Source organism: Eulemur rufifrons, chromosome 7 (genome assembly GCF_041146395.1).
Source record: "Eulemur rufifrons isolate Redbay chromosome 7, OSU_ERuf_1, whole genome shotgun sequence".
NCBI lineage: Eukaryota > Metazoa > Chordata > Mammalia > Primates > Lemuridae > Eulemur > Eulemur rufifrons.
Window position 1 is genome coordinate 228,034,028 of NC_090989.1, and position 26,638 is coordinate 228,060,665.

General features: G+C 38.3%; 1 protein-coding gene across 1 annotated transcript in view; it reads right to left on the bottom strand.

Moving 5' to 3' along the window:
* SPATA6L (spermatogenesis associated 6 like) overlaps positions 1 to 26,638 on the bottom strand; it is a 45,062-nt gene that overhangs the window by 7,976 nt on the left and 10,448 nt on the right. The window contains exons 4-10 of the mRNA XM_069474178.1: positions 25,606 to 25,647; positions 15,420 to 15,544; positions 9,722 to 9,799; positions 6,672 to 6,911; positions 4,195 to 4,297; positions 1,417 to 1,451; positions 452 to 639 (exon numbers count right to left, since the gene is read on the bottom strand). Coding sequence (XP_069330279.1) covers positions 452 to 639; positions 1,417 to 1,451; positions 4,195 to 4,297; positions 6,672 to 6,911; positions 9,722 to 9,799; positions 15,420 to 15,544; positions 25,606 to 25,647 — 811 coding nt within the window. The remainder of the gene's footprint in view (positions 1 to 451; positions 640 to 1,416; positions 1,452 to 4,194; positions 4,298 to 6,671; positions 6,912 to 9,721; positions 9,800 to 15,419; positions 15,545 to 25,605; positions 25,648 to 26,638) is intronic.

Below are 26,638 nucleotides of genomic sequence, written 5' to 3' on the forward strand. Positions count from 1 at the left end.
TTTTTCATATCAAGGTGTCACCAGGCCAGGCACAGTGGCTCACATCTGTAATCCCAGCACTTTGGGAGACTGAGGCAGGAGGATCACTTGAGGCCAGGAGTTCAAAACCCAGCCTGAGCAACATAGTGAAACCCCATCTCTACAAAAAATAAGAAAAATTAGCCAGGTGTCATGGCATGCACCTGTAGTCCCAGCTACTTGGGAGGCTGAGGCAGGAGGATAGCTTGAGCCCAGGAGTTTGAGGCTGCAATGAGCTATGATGATGCCACTGCCCTCCAGCCTGGGTGACAGAGTGAGACCCTGTCACTAAAAACAAAAAACAAAAAACAAAAAAAGGGTCACTAGCTGAATATCCCTAAGAAAGCAAACCGAAGAAATAAACGACCTGGCTTTACTTCTGCCCAGGCCACAATGCACTCTTCAAGCAAAGAGTTGAGTGTTTGCCACTGACCTTTCTCGGAGAAGGGGCTGATCCAGAGGGCTGCGAGAGGTGAAATGCTGGGAGGTGGCAAATGAAGTTTCCCGGTGGGAATCGGCATCCCCTTGGTTACTGGGCGAGGGCTTTCCAAACTTACTTGAACCTAAAGGTGATGGTGACTCATTTCTTAAAACAATTCGTTCATCTGGCTCTTTGATAACCTGGGTGACAATGTGCATTATTCTTTAGCTGTAGTTTCTTTGTTTGTTTGTTTGTTTGCTGAGTTTAGAGCTGGGGGTGGGGTGGAACAAGGAAGAGAACTAGGGGTAAGATGACAGACTATCTGTCCCAGGGACCCCCTGCAATTAAGAGAGGAGGTGGAGTAGAAAAGACTAGTGATAAAATGCTCAGGAGTCAAGGTCAGGAACCTTGAAGGAACCAAAAGTCTGTATGTGTGGTATATATTAACAAGCCAAAATAAACTCATGCTGTGAACTTTGATTTCTGAGAACTAGGGATTAGTGGGTCTAGGAAAAATACAATCTTTAAATGCTACGGCATAAGAAGCCTCGTATACTCAATTTTCTTTGCACACATTTATTCTCATGTTGTAACCTAGAAGTTCGAGCTTTCACTTTGACAAACCAATTAAACTTCAAGAACAAGTGATTTACCACCTCTATGTATAAAGGTATTCGATTAGAGAAAAAGCAATGAAAATCACTACGGATAGTTATTGGGCCTAGATACACTCCCCTTGGTGAGTCATCCTACAAATGAAAAGAGCTGATATGAGGGGCACAAACAACTAACCCCAAAGCAAAGTATACAGTGGAGCCTGGGCACCTCTTTACATAAACGCTAGTTAATCTGTAACAATTCCACATAAGTAGCACTAGCTAGAAATAATACTTTCTACCGCTGATTGGAGAAAGCACAATAATTGACATAAGATAGCTGAAAATAAATCATTTTATAAATTCTACTTCTAAAATTACCTTTACATTAGTTGCAAGGCTGTCAAGAGAAGAAGCTAGAAGAAAGAGGAACAGGTGTTTCAATGACTCATTATTACCAGTTAGCCCCAAAACTGCTGTTCATTTATTCCACAGCAGTATAAAAATTTTAGACAATGAATGAATTACGAAAGAACTTAAATTCTCCCTTATAAATTACACTATCACTTTTAAGTCTCCCTTGAGCCACAGCAATTCTATCTGAGAAGGTTTTTGTCCTTTTGAGGTCAACGGTGAGGTTGTATTTCTAACGACAGCACATATGGAAAGGGAAAGCGTAAAAGCAAGTTCTAAAGTGAATCAGTAAGTTCAGCAACCCTTAAGCAGCTAAAACACTCACATTTGCCCAGGAGCCCAGAGCCTAAAAGAAAGCAATGGGGGTCTAAATTAAATTTATAAACTCTGCCTCTTCCGCCATTCTCCTTGGTTTTCATGGAATCCTATTTATGCAGGATCTCTTGAGTACATTTGTCCAAGGTAGACACAAATGTTATATTGAAACAATGAATGCATAAGAGCTTGGAAAAACATAATGCAGCAAAAATGGAAATTATGATTACCCTAAGTATCATGATAAGCAAATAGACCTAAGGCCAGAGAATGGTAAGGATGACTAGCAAATGAAATAATAAATACACATAGAGAAAACCTAGACTAGGTTGGATTTTTCCAGGTTGAAAAAAAATGCTTTTGAAATGAGTATTTGTAAGGCGAGACTAAGGCCACCATGGCTTCCCCCAGGATGACTGGGGCTTAGGCAGTGACAAAGGACGTTTCCTAGACTGCTGATTCCCCATGCCTCTGGTAGTAAGAAGGAAAATATAAAAAGGGCTTTTTTAAGCCTGGTCATTTTCACATCCTTTGGGCACACATGTGCGTACCATCTTGTCTCAGCTGGGTAGGGAATCAACAATACTAAGGTCCTTTGCAGCCATCACTCCAAACCTGCCCTGTGGCCCAGTAACCTCCTGGCTATTGGTTTTGAGCACTGCCTTTCGCAGAAGGCTTGCCTTCATTCCTGCCTTCATTCCCTCGCTTCTCAAAGCGCAGTCCACAGACCAGCAGCATCAGTATCACCTGGAAGCTCATTAGAAAAGAAGGATCTCAGATCCCACCCCAGCCTTACTGAATCAGAATCTGCAGTTTAACAAGATCCCCAGGTGATTCAAATGCACATTCAAGTTTGAGAAGCACGGCCGTATTCTACCTTAGGCCTGGATGAACGAGCTGACAGGTGACCTAAACAAAGGTCTGGCTTGAAAGCTACAGGGATTCCAAGGATCTGAGCTCAGAGGTCTGAACGTCTTCTCTAAATGCAGGTATGGCCAAAAACTTGACATGTGACCTGTACACACACTGTAACCTTTCTGGAACCTTAGTTCTCCACCTGCCAGGATTAAGAAAAGACAAAGGCCGAGACCAATGTGATATGTGAGTCCCATCATAATAGAGCCAGCAGTAAGCCCAACTTGTCTTCCCCCAGAAAGGACATTTGGTGCTGCTTGATTTCACCATAACGGGGAAGACAGTCCTGCTGTTCTAGGCTATGCGGGTGATTTTCAATTCAAAGAACTTAAATTAAGTGTCAGAGGTGATGAAGCACTTTCTGCTTCAAAGCCGGTACTTGGTCAGCTGCCACCAAAGTCACCATAACCTAAGAACACTGACTTGAGTCACCACAAGAGAGTCTGCAGTCCCTAAGAGTATAAACCTTTAAGCCTAAAACAGGAAACTCTGTTGTCAGGGACAGCACAAGTCCACTTCTACCAGGGGGCAAAAGAGTAGGCCACCACCATCCCTTTCTAGCTTAAGAATTTTGATGAACTTCAGGAATGACTGGACTTCACTGCTATGACCTTCACTATTGTCACAATTCACATATTTCATTCATTAAGGTAAGGGTCTGTAAGGGATTCCTTAACCCAGTGACTCTCCATGTATGGCCCAGGGATCTCCCCAGGGGTCCCTAAGACCTTTCAGGAGATGTGCAAGGTCAAAACTATGTTCATAGTAATACTAAGAAATGATTTGCCTTTTTCACTCTCATTTTCTCATGATTTTACAATGGAGTTTTCCAAAAATTACCATGACATGTCATGACATTACCATTCTGGATGGCTAAATGTATGCTAGTGTATTCTTACATTTCAAAAATTTCTCAGTTTTACTTTCTAATGTACTAAATATTGATAAATATTATTCACATCAACAAAAGCTCTTTAGGGTCCTCAGTAATATTTAAGAAGGCAAAAGCGTCCTGAAATCTAAAAGTTTGAGACACCCTGGCTTAACTAACTGCTTTAGACAGAACTGGCTCCCCTCCTTGCTGACATGGAATCTTATAAAGCAAATATTATGTCTTCTGATCACCATCAATCTCCTGCCCTTTCCCATCCAGAAAAATGGAAAGTCTTATCTGTTAGCTATTAATGGTGCCTTCGCAAGGAGTTCACACCAGGACAAGCTGCTCTTTGCCTCTCCAGCCCAGCCAAGGAACAACTACAACCACAGCACATTGGCTAGCAACACCACTCAGAACAAAGTCCCTTTCCACAGCGAAGAGAAATCACAAACGGACAGCTTCTCAGCTGACTCTGCTTCATGAGACCACCGCCCTGCAAACGGCACAGCTGGAACTGCGAGAATTAGGCGCACAGCTTCCAAGGTAACTTGTGATTCCTCAGAATGAAAGATGGTAGTAAGCAGGACACATTTTTTTCTCATAGGGAAATGTACAAGAGTAACGAGAAACTCGAGTACCTTTTCTCAATGGAAACGGAAAGTTTGAAAACTTAGATTTTCTTCTAGACTTCCACAAATGATGCTCCAAAATATTCTCACCAAAGGGTTTTGCACTGTCCACCTGAAAGTAAAGAAAGAAAGAAGACTTAAATCCACCATAACTTGTATTACGCTCTCCTCCCGGTGCGGAACCTGCGGCCTCCAGGCCACATGTGGCCCTCCAGATCCCCAAGTGAGGCCCCCCAACAGAATCCAAACTTCACAGAACAAATCCCTTTATTAAAAGCTTTTGTTCTGTAAAATCTGGATTCAGCAAAAGGCCACACTCAAGGATCCAGAAGGCCACATGTGGCCCCAAAGCCACAGGTTCCCCGGGGCCCCTGGATCAGAATATGGGCTAAATGTTAGCATAAAGAACGAAGGTTGGACACATTATATTCTAACAACTGGTAAGCAGAGAGCACAGAAAGAACAAGTGAAGCATTATTTCATGATCTTTAAGAACAGGACAGAGTTTCATGTTCCTTAAACAGTATAAGCAGTGACAGCTTAGGTGGGCTTCTCCCTGACAGCAGGGACTGCCACAAAGTGACATCTCAGCCTTCCATATTCTCTTCCCATTTGAGTGTCTATGTTCTTGAAAAAACAATAATGGTAACTATATTATTTTACTTAAGGTGATTGATCTTATTTTCCTAAAGAAAAATTGGGCAACATGATCTGCAAACATTTCAAAGTACTTGAATTAGGGAGTTTTCCAGAATATCTACAACATACAGTTCCTTGGGTTTTTTTATCTTGTTTATTTCTGTTATTTTTTTTATTTCAATAAGGCAGGTTATAATGTTACTTTCATTCTACTTCAAGAAACACATTGACTTGAATTTATAGCCTTTATGACCTCAGGTCCTCTAAATTGTAATGCTTCTACTTAAGGAAATATCACATACCATCAGGAAATCTGGCTGAATAAAGAATTAAATACATAAAATCACTTATAAAAAAGCTTGGCGTTCCTCCATAGCTTGGTCAAAAAAAAAAAAAAAAAAAAGCGTGGCACATAGTAAAAGCTGTATAAGAATTTGTTAAATAAAATAAGTATCAAGCAAGTTTTAATTCCTTAAGAAATCTACCAAGATTTTAAGGTTATTTAATAATGCATGGACAAAAATTTATATTGAATGAAATAAATCAGATTTATTTTCAATAAAATGAAATGAACTCAATTCAACAATATTTTTATAGCACCATGTTTAAAAGATTGGCAAAAAAAAAAAATCAATTTTTGCCAGATATCTTTACCCAGGCCACCAAGATGACAATAGTTGTTCTTACTTTTGTATCTGTAGGTAGATAGCATCTATAGATAGATAGCTATTCTGTAGTTTCTAGCCAACAGCTCTGTTCTACCTACAAACCAACTCTTTATGTACAGCCATCTCAACAGCACCTTGACTTTGAGACCTACCACACTTCATAGCCTGTGTCTAATACACAAATATCACCACTAGTGACTTTAAGTCAAAATATCAACTTAATGATACTATCAACAGTTAAACGTTCTGAAGAGTAAGTCATCAATTAGAACACAAAATGGTGTTCATACAAAGTATGAAATAATATAGAAACTTCTTTTAATGTCATGTTAACTGGAATATATAGGGAAATATATAGGGAATATATAGGGAAAATAATCTCTATATGCAGTATAATTATTTTTGTGGAAAAAATAAACCCTATAAATCAAAAAAAGGCAGAGAAAACACATCAAATTAAACAATGATTTTATTATGCTTGTGAACCAATGGGTAGTTTTTTTCATGAAGTTGTCTATATTTTCCATTACTTTTATAGTAGTGAACTAGTGTGATTAAATTAGTCCACTACTTCCTGAGGGCTAAATCTAAGATGACTTTAATTAAGGGTTTTGAGTACAGCACATCATTGCTTCTTCCTGCAAATACACTTTTTCTCCTCTTCAAAGTATGGCCACTGAGCACCAATCTCATTAAGAAAACTCAAGCAGTTTTCACTAAAACTGATGAAGCTTTCGTTTCGCTTTGATACCAGCCTTTGTTCTGTGTCTTCAACCCCTGTCAGTTCACTGACTTTTCTGGATAATGGTGAATTATCATGTGTAGAAGTTATATTATATTAATAATTTTCAAAAATTAAAAATAGGTTACAAAAGCAAATCACGTAACCAAAACATGTGTATCCCATAATATTCTGAAATAAAAAAATAACAAAAATTTAAAATAGAGATTGTTGACATTCACTGAGCAAGTCCTCTATATAAGAACATATATAGGACTTTCCTGATAATGACTCTAAGAAATGAACATACTCTAATCACAGTTATTAATATTATCCAATTTGAATTCCCTCTTTCTTTAATATTACTCATTTACTTCTATAGCCCAACCTTCCTTTATTCCACCTTCATCCATACCCTTCCCATTCCACAGTACTCCAAAAAATAATTTTAGGCTCACATGTCTAACTACAAATGGAGGCTTGCTTCCTCCAGAGATTTTGAAATGATTTCCCAGGTTCAACTGTGCTGGCTGGTCCTGGAAGAAACGTCTGGCAGAACAGGGAGAGGGTGCCCAGGATTGCATGCCTTTGGGCAGTCTGTCGGTATTATTCTCTTTTGGCTTCATCTTTATATTATCTAAGGGGAATGTTGGTCCATGTGATATAAATAAAGGCCTTCGTGACTTATATCTTTCTTCCTGAAACCAAAACAAGAAAGAATATTTTTTAAAAATAAAAAAATGAAAGAAAGGAAGAAAATTCAATCAAAACATAACCGTATTTAATTGAACTTTTAAAAACTAAGGTAGAAGATTGAACATCTCAGATTTACAAAATATAAACTTAAGAAAGGACATTTCTCTACTTAGTTTTTTTACAGTTCAGCTTAACATCAATAGTATTTGTAACTTGCTAGTATAATATATTTCAACTAATAACAGTGAGATTTATTTGTATTAGGGGCAAGTTACAAAGCCTCAGACAACCCCCAGGCATAAATAGGTGATAGAGAATTTGGCATATACTTGGGTCCAGCAATTTCACTTCAAGGAATCTGTTAAAAGGAAATAACTATGGCTATGTGTATAGCTACAGAAATGCTTATAATAGTTTAAAAATTAGAAACCAACTGTGTTGGTGAGGAAGCAATTGCCTCTCAGCTGCAAACCCACGTCGGCTGTATGATACCGGGCCAGGGACTCTGCAAACCCTCTTTCTGCTTCTCTAGCTGCTCTCTGTTAGGCTCTGCCACTAGAGGGCGCTAAAGAGACCGCAAGGCTGGAGGAGATGAGACCGGCTACTTCCAGTTTTGTACTCTTACAGTATCATCGCAGCAACTATTCTTCACCTTGACAGCTGCAAATGGTTCTAGTCTATAGTTTTTCTCCCATGATGCCAGAACTAGCTTCACTGCACTCCTTCATACATACCAGCACCAGCTGTCTCTGAGCCCCCTGCTCGGAGATTTGAGTCTAGCCCCACAGGAATATTTGAGCTTCCTACAAACTCCTGTGGCACCGGCAGCGAGCAGTCCCCCTCTTTAGAGGTCGAAGTCCCAGCCCATCGGAGTCCCACCCCTGAACTCCTGAGGAAGCACCCAGGAAAGCAACCCCTCTCCAAGGGTCTGGGACCCATTCCTTGTTCTTGATGATCCAGCCCGAGGGGTAGAAACTAACTGCCTCCTGCAGTTACTCTGTCACGTCAGTGCTCCCCTTTCGTCTCTCAGTCCTCCAACTCCTAGTTGGCCATATTGTTTTCTCACATCAAATCTTTCTGTTAAAATAACAAGTCTGGTTTGGTTTCCTGACTGGACTCTGACTGGTATATCAGTTAAGTGCTCAACAAAAGGAAAATAATTGGCCAAACAAATTATAGTACTTCCATACAGTGGAATACTATAAAGCCATGAAAAATTGTCTGGCATGATACTTAAGGCCATGAGAAAATGTCCATGACATATTAAGTGAAAAAAGAAGGGTATAATACTCAGTGCAGTATGATCCCAATCTAAAAAGTGTTTGTGTGTGTGTTTAGAATATACTGAAAAAATGAGTCATGCTCATCTCTCAATGGTAAGAATGAAAGATGATTTTTATTTTTACTTTGTCCTTTTTGCTTATCTTTATTTTCTAATTTTCTAAAATAAAGTGATGCTTTTGCTATAATAAAAAATAATAATAATAAAAGCTATTTGCTTGAGAAGTTAACACTTAAAGGAAGACCTATACTAAGAAGTTAAAACAGGGCCAGGCGAGGTGGCTCACGCCTGTAATCTTAGCACTCTGGGAGGCCGAGGAGGGTGGATCGCTCAAGGTCAGGAGTTCGAGATCAGCCTGAGCAAGAGCGAGACCCCATCTCTTCTAAAAATAGAAAGAAATTATCTGGCCAACTAAAAATATATAGAGAAAAAATTAGCCAGGCATGGTGGCACATGCCTGTAGTCCCAGCTACTCGGGAGGCTGAGGCAGTAGGATCGCTTAAGCCCAGAAGTTTGAGGTTGCTGTGAGCTAGGCTGATGCCACGGCACTCACTCTAGCCTAGGCAACAAAGTGAGACTCTGTCTCAAAAAAAAAAAAAAAAAAAGAAAAGAAGTTAAAACAGGATTAAAAGTGTAGAATGGTAGAGAAAGAAAGACTAAAACATCACCATGAACACATCACAAATAAATTGGAGTTAACAGAGGATAAAGAAGGAGAAACTAAAAAGCAACTAAAGCCTTTCTTAATCACTGGTCTCCCATTATATGAGTTATTATGCCAGAAAAACTGATAAGTTTGCACAGGTTAGTGGTCTTTCTCACTCAGTACCCCTTAACCCACAGCCCACATTTTCAAGGAATTTTCTAGAACCAGAGGTAAGATTTGGGATAAGCATTTTGTTTTACTGATTCATTTTACTCTTCCTTGTCCCAAAGTATTTGAAGAAGCCTTACAAACTACCTTCATTCATTCTCCATCATGTTCTAGAAAGGATTTTCAGTGGCTACAAAATTATGTTCAATAAGATAAATAAGTAAAACAGTAAGAAATCAAGGTGAAGGGGGAATTAAATTAGAGTTCAAGAAAAGAGTAAAATGGTAGTCACACACCTGGGTGCCCTTTGGTAAGACCCTTCATGCTTACCAAAGATGGACCACAAATACAACTCCGTCAGCCTCAGCAAAAGAAAGAAGGAAACACTATTGTTCCTAAGCTCCATAAAGATCATAGAACAACAGCAACCACAAAATCTAACTAGCCTACTTACATCAAATTTGTGATTTTAGCTTCTGAATCACCCTACTCTACCAACTACACTGTGCTGCCAAACATGTGTGCCAAACATATTCACTCTAATGTGAGAGGCTGAGTAAATAGTTGGAATGCAAAAATTCAAGCCTAGCAGAAACTTTTCAGGTTTCTATTTGTTCAGTTGCACCTTAACTTGGTAAACAGAGTTTGGGCTAAGATTCTTTATATTTGGAGAAAATTCCTGTCATTTCTATCACTAGTTTTTTGATTATACTTACAAAAAATCTGTTTCTGTGCAGAAACACACATTCTCTGATGGCTGTCCTTGTAGAAAACTCTATTTTTGGAGCAATGCCCTAAAAATAAAACAGCATAAAAGCAAATAAAATTACTGGAAATAATTCTTTGCCCATCTCATCCTAACTTGAAATCGTGCAAGAACCACATAATCCACACACATTCTATTCAAGAGGCTGAGACAAGAGGATCCCTTGAGGTCAGGAGTTCAAGACCAGCCTGGGCAATATAGCGAGACCTCATCTTGAAAAAAATTAGCTGGGGATGGTGATACACACTTATAGTCCCAGTTACTTGGGAGGCTAAGGCAGGAGGATCACTTGAGCCTGGGAGTTTGAGGTTGCAGTGAGCTATTAATATGATGACACCACTGCCCTCTATTCAGGGCAACAGAGCAAGATCCTATCTCTTAAAAAAAAAAAGCCACACACATTATCTAAAATACATATGTAATAAGAGTAAGAATAGCTAAATACATTAATATGTATTATGTACCAGACCCAGGCCTTATTTTGTATATATTAACTCATCTAATCCTAGGACAATCCCATAAGGTAGGTCTTAATAGTATCTCCACTTTGTAGATGAATAAAATAAGACACAGTTTAAGTATCTTGTCCATCTAGCAATGGCAGAGCTGGTAATTGTGATTCTGGCTCCAGTGTCCATGCTGTTAGCTACTCTAATTAAAACACTGCATCATGGAATTGAATGAGATTACCTACGGGGAGGGATGGATAGAGGTTCTCATTTCCTACCTCTCTGCTTTGAAAAACTTGGTTTATATTTTATATCAAATATTTATATCCATTAGATCTAACTCCAAACTCATTTTGTTTCATTGATTGATACTTCTATTTTTTGCTCAGTACCATACTGTTTAAAATACTGTGTTTTATATATGTATATACACCCCCTATCCTATTTACTTTTCATAACCCTATGAGGTAAGTACAATTATCATCACTCTATTTTACAGATGATAAAATGGAGAAATGAACAAAAACTGAAACAATGCAAATGTTCTTCATGGGTGAATAAACTATGGTATATCTGTATAATGGAATCCATTCAGCAGTAACAAAGAACAAACCACTGACACAAACAATTGCATGGATGGATCTCAAAGGCATTATTCTAAGTGAGAGAAGCCAGTCTCAAAAGGTTACATACTGTATGATTCTATTTATGTGACATTCTCAAAAAGACAAAACTATGGTGATGGAGAACAGGCTAGTGGTTAGGGTTCGGGGGAGGGTGTGCCTCTAAAGGGGTATCATGAGGGAGATTTGGGGGGTGATGGAACTATTTGATATCCTGATCATGGCAGTGATTTTACAAATCTATACACATGTTAAAATTCATAAACTGTATGCCAAAAAAGCATCAATTTTACTGTATGAAAAAAATGCAATTTTCCTTCTTAAGAAATTGAGGCTTAGAGAGACATAAAGCAATTTTCCCAAAGGTCACATGGCTTATAAATGGCACAACAAGGACAGGAACTGGATCTGACTGAGTTCCACTGTCTCCTCTGAGCATGGCCCCTCTGCTCCACTCTCCCCCAGAGAACACCACTTGGCCGAGTTATTTCTTGTCCTGAGGGTACCTTCCCTTTCTTCTTTCCCCTCCAAATCTTGGCCATCTCTCAAAGCCTGGCCTCACCCTAACTCCTCCAGGTAAACCCATGGATCTCTCCTTCCCATCTCTGATATTTCATTTTCATTTATATGACTTGCACTCAAAGTGCTTCCAGAAAGGATTTGCACCAGCGGAAGCCCTAGAGAGAAAGGACACCGACACATACTGCGTGCTTGCTACATGTGCCAAGTGCTGTTAGGGGCTTTCACAGGTGGGCTCTCGTTCAATCTTCACACAACGTGTACAGCAGATTGCTGTATCCCATTGTACACATGAGGGAACAGGCTTGGGGAGGTTTGATAGTTCGCCCAATGTCACACAATTGGTCAGTAGAGCCAGGACTTGAAATTCTGCCTCACTACAATGCCCGTCTTCTTTCCATTACCTCGTGCTGCCTCTCCAGAAGCCTCAGGGACCAACTAGTCAGCTTGTTTCCTGTGCATGCATTCATTCCTCTGCACCCATCGTGTCTATGCAGCGAGTCCTTACAAGCACAACCAACATCCTTGGCTGCCTTTTTTTTTTTTTTTTTTTTTTTTTGCCTCTGGAATGCACAGTATGCCCACAAGAGTGCAAGGCCCGGACGGCCAACTCAAGAAAATATTTCTGGGTTTATAAACACAGGGGCCCAGCTGTTATACAGAGCCAGACAATCCAAGGGGATATTTGATAAAGAATGTACTGGCACAGCCTCATCTCCTGTTAACAAGATGACCCACAGGAAGAAGAGGGTGGAGAGAGTTCCAGGGTCCCCAGAGCTACTGGTGGGTACTGGTGGAATCACAAGACTCTCACGTGTGCCAAGTCCCAGGTCCCCCATGGCCCAGTAGCCTGAGCCTGAACAAGTCATTTCTTGAGCCACAGACTTGTGCAGTTTTCTCATTGCCTCACAGGGAAGCAGTTAATACTCAAATGACCCTCAAATGACAGCATAATAAATAATAACAGCCCATATTTATTGTGTACTTAATAACTATATGCCAGGGATATATATACATATACACAAATATGTATATGTAAACACTATACATATATTACCTCATTTAACACTCACAATAATCATCCTATAAGGGAGGTACTACTACAGTCCCATTTTATAAATGAGGAAACTAAGGTACATAGAGATTAAGGAATTTACCCCAAGTCACACCGCCATTAATGACAAAACTAGGATTGAACCCAGACAACCTGACCCCATACTTAACCACTGTACATGCAGCTGCCTAATAGGTTTTCAAATCCCTGACCTACTTTGCTTAGAGAGGAGGAGGGAGGTCTCCTTCCAGTAAGGAATCCACACCCTGTAAGACATTCTTATTTGCCTTATGTGACCGCCACTCCTTGCAGTGACTTACAGACAATAAAGAGCAATGTGTTTTCCTTTTCAGACAGGGCTGTTTTAGCATAGCATTATAGTTTAGAGATGAAATTTAGAGACTGTATCTTTTCCAATCTCCTTAGCAATGGGATGACATTGATAATGGTTAAGTCAATAAAACGACTTAACGGTGTCATTTTTCTAGTGTCATTACACTAAAGAAAAATAATAAATTATCAACTAAAAATAATTTTTAAAAAGTACTCTTTCTGCTCACTTTACAAATTCAGTCTTAACATGAGAACAGATACTATTTCCCCAAAAAGAAAATTCTTGACCTCACCAGTGGTGGAGGTGGGGGAGACTATTAAGGTATCCAGAGAAATAAAACAACAAGATATGAAAATACAAAGAAAAACTGACATTTTAGTGGAGGAAATAAACCTAATTATGAACGAGTTGGTAAATTAAGAGAAAATAAATAAATGATTTGCCTCATCTGCACATGTAATTCATTCTCACTTCCTATAACATTAATGAAAAGAAATAGGATAGTGGACCAAAATAAATATGAGAAAATTAGCATCATGCAGTGAGTAAGAGTGCAAACCCTGAAGCCCCACAGGCCAGTGTGAGAATTCCTGCTCTATTGCTTACCAGCTCTGTGACACTGAGTACATTTCTGAAACCCCCTACGCCAGCATCCCCATCCAAAAAGGGGGAAAAAATAGTAGCCACTTCACAAGGTGAAGGAGGACTGAAGATTATCCTTGCTATGAGCTCACACAGTGCCTGGTATATAGCGAGCACACAGTAAACATCAGCTATGATTAAAACTATGGTGATTGGTTTTAAATATTTTGATTTATAGAACATTTGAGAGAAACTGAGCCCCTCTATCTTTTTACAAATTCTTTAAAATATAGTTTGATTAATTTAATTGTAAGAATTAATACTTTATCTCTAATGTATAATGTATAATATGGGGATATTTCCACACATTTTTAATCCCTTTCTTTGATAATTATCTGTGTTGATAAATAACTGTAAACACAACTTCCTATAGGTTCTTCTTCCTATTTATGCTTATAAAGTTAAACAGAGTTAACACTTGAGAAACTATAAGAAAGTATGTTTCTTCTTGTCTTGATACTTAGCTGGATACCAGCTCAGTGTTTGTAGATGGCTTTTATTTAATAGAGAATTCGGGCAAACCAAAATTAATATGATAGAGTATCCTCCATCTGATTCTCAACAGTTTTTATCCCCTTTCAGCTTCTGAAGAGCAATATCCCAATAGTTCAAAATAATAAAGGCAAGCATCTCACATGTACCATGGATACAAGTGATACACAAAGATGATCTTGGAGAAATAAAATGGTTTCCGTGATATTCACCAAACCCTCAAAGATAATGAAGGACTTAAAGTTATAGTCATTAGGAATTCTGATTAAGACAACCTTTGATGAATGTTTGCTGCTTGAAGTATTAGAATTAGAAGCTCTGTCTTGATAAACATCATAGAAACAGAGGTTCTGCATATCATATATCCTGCACAGGACTCTCAAAATGGAGACATTTCATCAAACAATAATAATTGCAATTCATGGGGTAATAAGGGTGCTATGCCCCTCCAAATCTCATGTTGAAATCTGATCCCCAGTGTTGAATGTGGAGCCTGGTGAGAGGTGTTTGGGTCATGAGGGCGGATCCCTCATGAATGGCTTTCGTGCCCTCCCCATGAGAATGAGTGAGATCTCACTTTATAGCTCAGGAGAGCTGCTTGCTTGAAAGAGCCTGGCACCTCATCCTCCCTCTCTTGCTCCTGCTTTTGCCATGTGACACACCTGCTCCCCCTTCACCTTCCACCTTGATTGGAAGCTCCCTGAAACCCTCACCAGAAGCAGATGCTAGCGTCATGGTTATTGTACGGTCGCAGAACTGTGAGCCAAAGAAACCTCTTTTCTTTTTAAATTACCCAGACCCAGGTATTTCTTTATAGTAACACAAACGAACTAACACAAAAAGAAAATCTGAGTATTAAATATGCTTCTTGTAATTCACAAAGGTGTGGCCCTTAAAATGGAGGTCATCCTACATAAAAGTCAAGAAAATCGTCAAGGTTGCTATGGAGATAGAAATCATCACAGATAACGTCAAAATGAATATTTTGAATTTGGGTTCAGATAATGCCCTCCAAATAGATTATCAACTGATTATCTGCTGTATCTTTTAAGATCCTTCAGTAACATCAATTTATGAGCCTCTGTTAGTTCCCCCTCTGTTAAATGGAGACCATATCCAGTTGGCCTTGGCTAACTTGACGATTGTTAGGAGGAAAATCATATGTAAAAAAAATTGAAAGCACAAAATAAATGAGAGATAACATTACTACCATTGCTACTTTATTTAGTCAACAGCTATGACTAAACAAACAAATCTTTCTGTTGATGTGCAATAAGAGGAGGTTGAAAAAAAACAACCTTTTTATAACTATGTGACGATGTGAATCTGGCAATTATTTAGCCTGATTAGATAATAAGACTTCACCTGTCAGATCAATAGTAGAAATCAGCATAATTTGTTATCCTGAGTTGGGCATCTAAACAGAACAGGGGTACCAACCAAGACGAAGGGAGCTACGATCAAACTGTCAGGAACACGTGGCCAGGTCCCAAAGTCTCTCCCAAGTGAGGCCCAGATGGGCACAGATTACTTACTGGAAAACCTACAGCCGTCTTCATGAGCACCTCCCGACACATCCTTGGGTGTGAAGGTGTCAGCTTGGGCTCAGGGAAAAGAAAATCCCGTGTGTTTTCTTCATAATAGGCCAACTCGTCCCACGCTAGAAAGAAAGGAGAGAAACAATAAGTATATATGTCTACACCCGCAAGTTTAACAAAATAGAAGTTCAGACAGATGATGGCAGAGATAACACTCACATAAAATAGACATTTTGATCTCAGTACCTGTTATTCAAAAGGAAAATCATTTCTACTACTTTTTATCTCGTGGATAACTTTTAAAAGTCTTCCCAAGTCCTAACAGAGAAAAAAAGACTAAAGGGTTGCTACACAACACAGAACAAAGAAGAAAATCTATCTTTCCAGCTGTCTATCCATTCTTTCTTTCAACAAGTGTTTACTAAAAACAAACCTTAAACCACACCCTGGGGACAGAACAGGAACAATGCACACAAAGGTGACAGTTTAGGCTGGGGTTCAATGTTTCTGTGAAGCAGGGATGCGAATGGCCCAGGGAACAGCTACCACTGTGGTTCTCTTGGGTGGTACCAACCCCAGAGACATTTGGGATATTTGTGGGGACATTTCACGGGCAGATGCCAGAAGTGCCAGGGTATCCTGCAGCACTCACGACACTTTTGCACATTGAACAATTTTCCCCATCCCCGATGACTTGCTAATGTCCTATCAGACATTCCTGTGGACTAAAATCCATTTTATAATTATCTGAGCCTAGAACGTATTTAACACATAAATACAAAGTATTTTTTGCATGATTTTAAAATATACTGAATTTTCTAGGAATGCAGGTACTGTGTAAGTCAGGGAACAACTGTACTCTGTTTTGTTTGGATCTTCACCCAGACCTGTTTGGCATTTTGAAAATCATGTTACACATAAATACAATACTTCATTTTGTTCAACATTTGCATATTGATATGCACATTTTATTATGAACCACTTTCCTTTTATTACTATTTCATATTATAGTTGAAATATATTGATTTTTTTGCAGTGATGTGTATAAGTTGATTATATTAACTATGACTATTATTTTCAGTATGGTAAAAGGGATGCTACAAAATACTCATCACCAAAAGATCTTGGGTCTAACAGGATTGACAACTACAGAGCTGAAGGACAGAGAAGCTGCCACCTGAGCCATCCTCCACTGCACGGCAGGTGCCACACAAGCAATTTGGACTGAAAGTGGACCCTGCACAGAGCACCAGCAAAAAACTAACTGTAGCCAATGAGGTAGTTTTATGTTTGGTGATGCCATTTCACTTGTGAAAAGAATTCTGAGGTTATCTTTTTTTTTGTTTGTATATCAACTGTAGAAAATAATTGACCTTACATCAAATAGTATGATGGATTAATTTCCTCTTCCTACTTACTCCATTTAATATGAATGTTTGGGTTCTAATGAGGAGAGGATCGAAGTGCAAAAAGAAGGTATTCCATATTTTTTGCCATAATAGCGTTTCTTTCCACCCTTCCCTTCCAGACACACTCCAGCCACAAAGGACTCATGATGTATCTTCCCTCCTCTGTAAATGTACTTCCATAGTGTATGCTATTCCTTCCTCTCATCCTGCTGAGATACTGCTCATCTTTCAAGTTTACCTTAAATGTCTTACAGCATCTCCAACCTAACAGGTCCAAAATAGAAATCATGATTTTTTCCTACACATCAGCTCTCCCCTAGCCTTCTCATCAGAGGAACCAGCACCAGTCACTCAAGCCACAAATCTGGGATCCATCCTTGATTATGCCCTTTCTCTCTAAATTGCATTTCAATCATGTTCAGAGGAGAGTAGTGAAGATCTGGGACGCTGCCCCTAAACCTGTGGAACAGCACTTGGAATGCAGTGGGTCCTGGATAAATGCTTCTGGAATGAATTAATGTGAGGATGAAAGTGAGATAACTTAAGTGCCTGCCTATATTAGCCACTCAATAAGCATTAATTACCTTCTTTGAGACCCAGTTTCCACAATTATAAAAAAGAGAGAATAAATGCCAACTATAAAAAAGAGAATAAATGCTCTCTAAAATCTTTTCCAGCTCTTACCCTTCATTCATTTTCAATATTTTTTTCATTTATACATTCAAGAAATACTGTATTCAGTATTGCACCTACTATGTGCTAATAGTTGTAGACACTGGATATATACTAGTAAACAAGATGGATATGATTCCTGCCTTTCTGGAGCTTACAATCTACAAGTATTGAACAATTATACAACTAAATGTACAATTAAAAATTACAAGTGCCATGAATGAAAAGAAGCAGGTTCCATGAGAGTGGATTTCTGGGAGTAAAGAGATAGAGAGGAGGATGGGGAGGCCAGTGGGAAGGTGGGTGTGATTCTAACATCAATCTTGTGCTTCGGCCGGGCGCAGTGGCTCACGCCTGTAATCCTAGCACTCTGGGAGGCCGAGGCGGGAGGATCACTCGAGGTCAGGAGTTCGAGACCAGCCTGAGCTAGAGCGAGACCCCGTCTCTTCTAAAAACAGAAAGAAATTATATGGACAGCTAAAAATATATATAGAAAAATTAGCTGGGCACGGTGGCACATGCCTGTAGTCCCAGCTACTTGGGAGGCTGAGGCAGGAGGATTGCTTGAGCCCAGGAGTTTGAGGTTGCTGTGAGCTAGGCTGATGCCATGGCACTCTAGCCCGGGCAACAGAACAAGACTTTGTTTCCAAAAAAACCCAAAAAACCTTGTGCTTCATGTACTAGGCTCGTCCGGGCTTCCTTTTCCATCAGTGCTCCCTTTACAGTGCTCCCTGTAATGGGCATAACTGCCCCCACCTTTGTGGGCCAAAGACAGACTCTTCCTCCATCCAGAGACTCTGAAGTGCAACCTGAAAATGGGAAGTGATGTGCCAATTTCCTCACCTAGCAACAAAACACAACTTTCCCCTGAAGCATATGGTATAGAGGTTAAGAACTCAGGTTCTAGACCGAGAAAGCACTGGGTTCAAATCCCCGCCTCACCACTTACCAAATATGTGACCTTAGGCAAATTATGTAAACTTCTTAAAGTCAGTTTCCTCTTCAAGAAAATGTAAACATCATCATAGTACCTGCCCCTCAGGACTACTGTGAGGACCAATGACAAACGTGTGTAAAGTGCCGAGCACAGTGCCTGACAACACCTGCCCCCATCCAGATTGCTCCCTGACACCAGCCCAGCAGTGACCTCAGGACTACTCTGGTCTCTGTGACTACCATTATGCACCTACTGGGAACAAACACCTGGATGCATAGTATGATGCTCTACACAGCAGGCTGTTCCTTTTTCCTCTTTCCTTTCATATAGTTTTGACTACCTATTGTCACTGCATCTAAAATGACAGCTACTAAATTATTATTCCTATATTTAGCAAGGATTTAGATAAAAATAAGAGATTGGAAAATTGGAAGTGAGCTTATAGCTTATCTTTGTAATCATAGGGATAACAATAGACTGAAACAGGGTTAAACAAATGGGAAGGGATGTGCCAATTTACAATTAAACAAATAAGTAGAAAGCTGTGAAGCTTTTCAATACAGTCTCTCTGGTTTGGTAATTTTCTATAGATCCAAACTGCCACCCAACGTGAAAATGTCAGCACACTAAGGGAATGTTACAGCAAGAGCCTCGGTTATAAATAGTAAATATATTCACAGGCTGAGTAAGTCTCACAGGCCAAGTGAAGTATCTGAAAAAACTCAGGGTTCTCAATAAGCTAATGGCATAGACAGTGACATCATCCATGCCATCAATGAAAAACTTCTCCCCCAAAAAGGAAACAAAAGAGACTTTTAGAGAAACATATTTTTAATAACAACATTGGCTTAAGAAATATCTAAAATTTATAGAGTATTATCAGAAATGACAATGTGCTTCCAGATACAGGATCTCATTTGATTCCCTCTTCACTGATGAGGAAACTGAGGCTGTGAGAGTTTGACACTTGTCACGATGCCACGTGGCTAGCGATGCCACATGGCAAGTAGGAATTCAAAATCAGATCATCTGAGGCATAAGTTCTTTCCTTGCTGATGCCTAGTCAGCATCACTATGGAAGTGTAAACTCAAGCTTTGATTAAGTGAATGGATGCAAACTAAAATAGGCTTCTACAGTTGGACTGAACATTCCTGACTTACCCACATTGAAGGTATTTATTAAGAGGTTAATAAAAAGAAAGCACCAAGCTCACTGTCGAAAAGGACTGCGCTGCCCCCCTGTGTCCATTCACTTTTTCCCACCTTTGAAAACTGAAGAACAGCAGCAAAATTATTGGACCTCTTCATTCTTCAACAATAAAGCCATATGCAAAGCTGGGTATTATTACTCTTATTATTAACTTACTTGTATTATTAACTTAATGGTCATAAAATGTCTTTTGACTTTAACAAGTGTGTTTGACAGTGATGTGGAAAATATATCAAACAATATAGTAATATCTACAGCAAAGTGAAAAGGTAACAATTTCAGCCAATGAAGAATTTGGTCCCTGAGAACCCAAATGTGGCCCATGTGGCCCCACAGTGCAGTCCACATGACACTTTTAGCAAATCATTTTTACCCAATTATTTAGTATTAAGGACCAGTAGATCATGAGGACTTGGCTCACTGCTGCTGCTGCGTGCCTGGTGCCACCAGCATCAAACTAGGAAGACAGTGTAGGCTGTGTGCAAGGTACGCCCACAATTACATACGTTGAACAAACTAACAGATCGATCTGCACTGCATCTGAAGCTAAGCCAAATTGTTATTTTGAGCAATTTAAATTTAATTCCCCTAAAATTACAATCTGAAATCGAAGGGCTGTGGATAAAAAGAAAACAAGTTTAACAAGGCTCCCATTCTGCATCTAATTAACTTATGAGTTATAGCCAGTGTGCATGCACTCAGCTCAAATAGTCTCCAATTATTTTTTCCAAACAACTATTCTTGCAACCTTCTTCTCACAGATGGATTTCTAGTCACATGAAAAACATATGGCAGTCCAAGATATATAAAATTTTAAAAAGCAAGTTGTAGAATATGTATATTTAACATATAAATAGGTGTGTGTGTGTTGAATATACATGTTCTGGAACTTGATTTTTAAAACTTAGTATTTCTTGCCATGTGTTTTTCATGTGACCAGGAACCCAGGATCTAGTATATTCAACCAACCCTAAAATATGTATACATACACACACCTATATATACTAAACACTAAATATATTTATATTTACATATACTATATTTAATACACATGCCTCATTATCCACAGGGAGTTGGTTTCAGGACTCCCTGCAGATACCAACATCCTAGGATGTTCAAGTCCCTTATATAAAATGGCATAGTAGTTGCATATAACCTATGTACATCTTCCCATATACTTTAAATCTTCTCTAGATTATCTGTAATACCTAACACAATGTAAATGTTATATACAATAGTTGTTACACAGTATTGTTTATAGAATAATGACAAGCAAAAAATTTGTACATGCTCAGTACAGATGTAACCATCATAGGCCTAACTACATTTTTGATCCACAGTTGGCTGAATCCGTGGATTTGAACCCCAAGGATATGGAGGGTCAGCTGTATATAGGGCGTGTATGTGTGTGTGTGCACGTGCACACACATATTTTAGGGTTGGCTGAATATTAAATGCATTTTAGAAGGTCTAAAAAAGATACACATCAAATTGTTAATACTATTTAACTATTAATTACTGTTAGGAGTTGCTGAATGAGTTGTTTGACATTTTATTTTATATACTTTTGTGTTAGTTAAAAATTTTATAGCAATATTATTTAAGTATTGGGTAATTTTTTAAAAATTCATGCAAAAATTAAGACCAAATGGTTGTGCTGTTTCTTTATTAGCATACTAAAATATAATTTGCCAGTTAGCAGTGATATACATTTGAACATAAAATTGGGTCAAATAAGGAAAAAAAAAAAACTTATGGAAAAAAACTCAGTGCCCTGATTTCAGCCTGTCACTTTTACTCTGAAAACCATTCAGTGAGAATTTCTGGAAAGCAGGAAGGAGAGAGCTGCTCTGTTCTATCCACCTAAGAAAGTAATGACATCTCCAAGAGCGTCTATCCCTAGATTCACAGGGACTGGGCTTCTTGTCTGTTTCCAGGGGAGGCCTTTCCCAAAGAATCAAGAAGCAGAGGAGAGAACTACAGACTCTGGGTCCACTCCACTCCACTGGGCCCCAACCTGCTCCAGTGACACCCGTACCAGGCAGGACCACGGCCTCCTGCTTTCTTGGAGGCCTCTGCCAGGCTCACCTGCCTTCTCCTATGTTCTCTTAAGAAAAGCAAAAGTTTATACAATAAAATATCAAAATAATGCAACAAAATATGGGGAATATACATGTATTGAACATAACTGATTAAAAACTTTGGTAATAAAGCCAAGTGCAGTGGCATGTGCTACACGGGAGGCTGAGAAGGGAGGATCGCTTGAGCCCATGAGTTTGAGAGCATCCTGGGCAACACAGCGAGACACTATCTTATAAGGAAAAAAACATAAACTTTGGTAAAAATATCAGGAATTTATACCAAAATGCAATGTTTACATCCAGACATCACGCAACAAGTAATCAAAGGACAATGACAGTCACTTTATACAGAAGGAAAGAAAGAAAACAAATCATAATAAGGGAAAATGGAAATTTATAAGAAGTAAATTTTTTTTTTTTTTTTTTGAGACAGAGTCTCACTCTGTTGCCCAGGCTAGAGTGAGTGCCGTGGCGTCAGCCTAGCTCACAGCAACCTCAAACTCCTGAGCTCAAGGGATCCTCCTGTCTCAGCCTCCCGAGTAGCTGGGACTACAGGCATGCACCACCATGCCCGGCTAATTTTTTCTATATATATTTTTAGCTGTCCATATAATTTCTTTCTATTTTTAGTAGAGATGGGGTCTCGCTCTTGCTCAGGCTGGTCTCGAACTCCTGAGCTCAAACGATCCGCCCACCTCGGCCTCCCAGAGTGCTAGGATTACAGGCGTGAGCCACCGCGCCCGGCCAAGAAGTAAATTTTAAATTTAAGGTTGTCACAAATCATATGTAAAAAGAAGGGGACTATAAAACATAGTATTATAAAATATATTTTAAGGAAATTATTTCGTAGTTGGTAAATACAACAAATCCAAATGATAATATCCAGCATTAGCTAGGATACGGGAATGAGCACACCACGCATCGCTGCATGCGGTAGAAGCAGTGGAACCTTACTGGGGATCAGTTTATCCCAGTTTACAAGACACAGTTCAATCCAGTAGTTCAATTCTTTGTAAATATACAAAGAAAAATATAATTTTTATAAAGGTGTGAAAGATAAAGAAAATCTAAATACTCACCAATATCAATTTAAGGATAATAACACTATGGAAAAATACATAGCTACAGAAAATGATAAATAAGTAACTTGTAGGTAACAATGTAGAGTAAGAAAAGTAAAACCCAAAATATGTTTGTACTATTTATAGACCTCTAAAAACACATAAGTAAATCAGTGAAATTCCTTGTAACTATTAAAAATAATGATGCAGATCTATGCTTTTAGAAATGACAATATAATAGTGGCATATAATAGGAGAAAGCTAATAACCAAAGAAAATGTATGTGATGCTAGGTAAAAATTCCTTATCTATGTTTTCTTCTGTCCACAGAGAAATATCAACAAACATATTCACCAAAATATAAACAAAGGTTCTCTCAGAATGATATGATTTGGAGATGCTTTTTACAAGTAAAAATTATTTTAATTTTGAGAAAGCAAACAAGCAGAAATGTGTAATAGTGAAGATCAGAAGAGAATTTTGTGAGTTTTCAGTGTTCTCTTTCTTTCTTTCTCCCTCTCTCTTCTACACACAAACACACACACACCCCTACACAGACAACCCTAAAATCACCAAACCCCCACACTGAAAGACTACTTATGAAAATTTGGTGCCACTGGTGGCAGGTCCCACCCATTCTCATCAGCTCATGTTTTATGTCACTAGAGACACACCAAAAAGCAAAGGCACCATAAAACAGTTTCTTCCGACAATCCCATGATTCTAGCACAGGGGTCATAAATTTTTTCTGTATAGGGTCAGATAGTAAATATTTCAGAATTTGTAGACCATCTATTCACTAGTACTCAACTCTGTCATTGTGCCACAAAAGCAGCTATAAACAATACTTAAACAAATCAGTGTTGCTGTAGTTCCAATAAAACTTTATTTATGAATGATAAAGTTTGAATTTCATATAATTTTCAAATGTCGGGCAGGGCACGGTGGCTTACGCCTGTAATCCTAGCACTTGGGAGGCCAAGGCAGGAGGATTGCTTGAGCTCAGGAGTTCGAGACCAGCCTGAGCAAGAGCAAGACCCCGTCTCTACTAAAAATAGAAAAAATTAGCTGGGTGTGGTGATAAGCGCCAGCAGTCCCAGCTACTCGGGAGGCTGAGGCAGGAGGATTGCTTGAACCCAAGAGTTTGAGGTTGCTGTGAGCTAGGCTGATCCCATGGCACTCTAGCCAGGGCAACAGAGAGAAACTCTGTCTCAAAAAAAAAAAACCAAATAAATGATATGCAGATATTAAAAAATATAGAAAATAAATTTTTAAAAATTTTCACATGTCGCTAAATAGTCTTCTTTTTAAATTTTTTTCCAACCATTTAAAAATGTAAAAGTCAAAAACATTTTGGCAGTTCCTCAAAAAGTTCAACGGAGTTATCATATGCCCTATTCCTAGGTATATACCCAAGATAACTAAAAGCAAATACACAAAAATTTGTACATGGATGTTCATAACAGTATTTATTCATAATATCCAAAAAGTCAAAATGTCTTAGTCCATTTTCTGTTGCTTATAACAGAATATCTGAAACAGTAATTTATAAAGAAAAGTAATTTATTTCTTATAATTATGGAGGCTAAGTCCAAGGTTGAGGGACTGCACCTGGTGAGGGCCTTCATGTTGGTGGGGATTCTGTGCAGAGTCCCAAGGCGACACAGGGCATGACATAGCAAGCTGGCTGAGAATGCTAGCTCAGGTCTCTTTTCCTCTTCTTATAAAACCACTAGTCCCACTCCCATGATAACTCATTAATCCATGAATGGATTAATCAATTCATGAAGGCAGAGCTCCATGACCTAATCAACTCTTAAAGGCCCCACTTCTCAATACAACCACATTGGGGATTAAATTTCAACATGAGTTTGGGAAGGGACAAATATTCAAACCATATCAGGAAACAACCCAATGTCCATCAACTGATAAATGGATAAAGAAAATGTGGTATATCCATATCAAAGAATATTACTCAGAATAAAAAAGAATTAAGATCTAATACATGGCTAAACCTTGAAAACATTATGTTCTGTGAAAGAAGCCAGACATAAAAGGCCACACACATTTTGCAGGTTTCCATTTATAGGAAATATCCAGAATAAGCAAATCAATAGAGACAGAAAATAGATTGGTGGTGGCCAAGGGCTAGGGGAACAGGGAATGGGAGTGATTGCTAATGAACATAGGATTTTTTGAGGGGGTAAAGAAAATGTTCTGGAATTAGATAGTGGTGATGGTTGTACAATATTGTGAACATACTTAAAACAACTAACTTGTACACTTAAAAATGATGAATTTTATAGTGTTTGAAATTCAAAATCCAATCATATAAAAAATGTAGAAACCATTCTTAGTTCACAGGCCATATAAAAACAGACGACAGGCTGGATTTGCCTGTGAGCTGAAGTTTACCAACCCTGTTCCAGCATCTCACAGATAAGATCACTTTGGGTTTCACACACACACAGACACCCCACAAATTAGAACATAGCCAAAGGCCAAAACTTGAAACAAGCTGAGCCAGGACTGAAAAAATTATTTGATGATACTTAAAGTTATTAAAAATGGAAAGACAAAGAGCTTTATTTAATTTATGCTCACTGCTACCAAATCCCATTAAGTTACTCTTCTGAAAGTGGACAAAATTCAATAGATGGCAGAAAAAAGTGTATGTTATATAAACTTATATACGTATAGAGTTATACGTTATTCAAAAGCACAACTTTTAAATACCAGTCCCCATTTTGTCATGCCAAAATCCTTTTAAAATTTTATTAAGCTAATTAGAAATATATTTAATGGCATATTACCTGGAGGTACTAGCTGTATTAATTCAAACCTGGTTAGGAAGCCTAAAAAGAAAAATATGAGATTTAACACTTCAAAAAATTCCCACAATTTTTCAATAATTGCTAAGTTTAAAACTGTCATAACACCCATTTGCATTAATATTAATAATTAAAAATAAGTGCTAACAACAAATCAGGTATTTCTAGAATTAATTGAGAGAGTAGAATAACTGAGTTATAAAAATAGTATTTCACTACCTGAAAAGTATTGGCAAAACAGATGCAATATTTTGTCTTTTAAAAGTGTATTCATAGAGCACTAAAATAACAATGCACTTTTCATCTTAAAAAATTAAAATCCAATTGTTATCCATGAACACACAAAAGTTTATCTTGCTTAAAACAGTGTGCTATACGACTACACAAATTAGACATAAAATATATAACTTTTTATATGTTTCTTGAGTTCAAAATATATTTAGAAATAGCCCATATACAATGCCTATAAGGATAAGAATAAAATTTAAATCTTAAAGATGACTTAAAACAAATGATATAATAATAAAAAAATCAATAAAAATAATTCCCACAAAATAATATTAGAAGTAAAAATATTTTAAAATAGACAATAAAAGTAAAATTCTCACTTTGTAAATTTATGAAAAATATATGAATGCACAGGACAACACTTGAAATGCTAAGAAACTTAAAAGCCAAGAGAGCCTGAAATTTTAGGTTTTCAAAATTGGAGGGGGAAATATATTTGCCAACCATCACCCTAATGGTAATATTAAGCCCTTAATTTGTTTCAGGCTCTAAATTCCTTACATTCCATTAATTCTCATCACAACCTTATGAGTCCAGTATAATAGCTATCCTCATTTTTATGAAGGAGAAAACTAAATCTCAAAGAGGAAAATATAGTAATGTGGGCAAGGTCACACTGGCTAACACTGACACCCAAGTAAGTAGTCTGTTACCAGAGCCTGTGCTCTTATGCACAGGATACTTCATTGAAAAATCTCATTCTTCCACAGCACAAGTTAATTAGGAT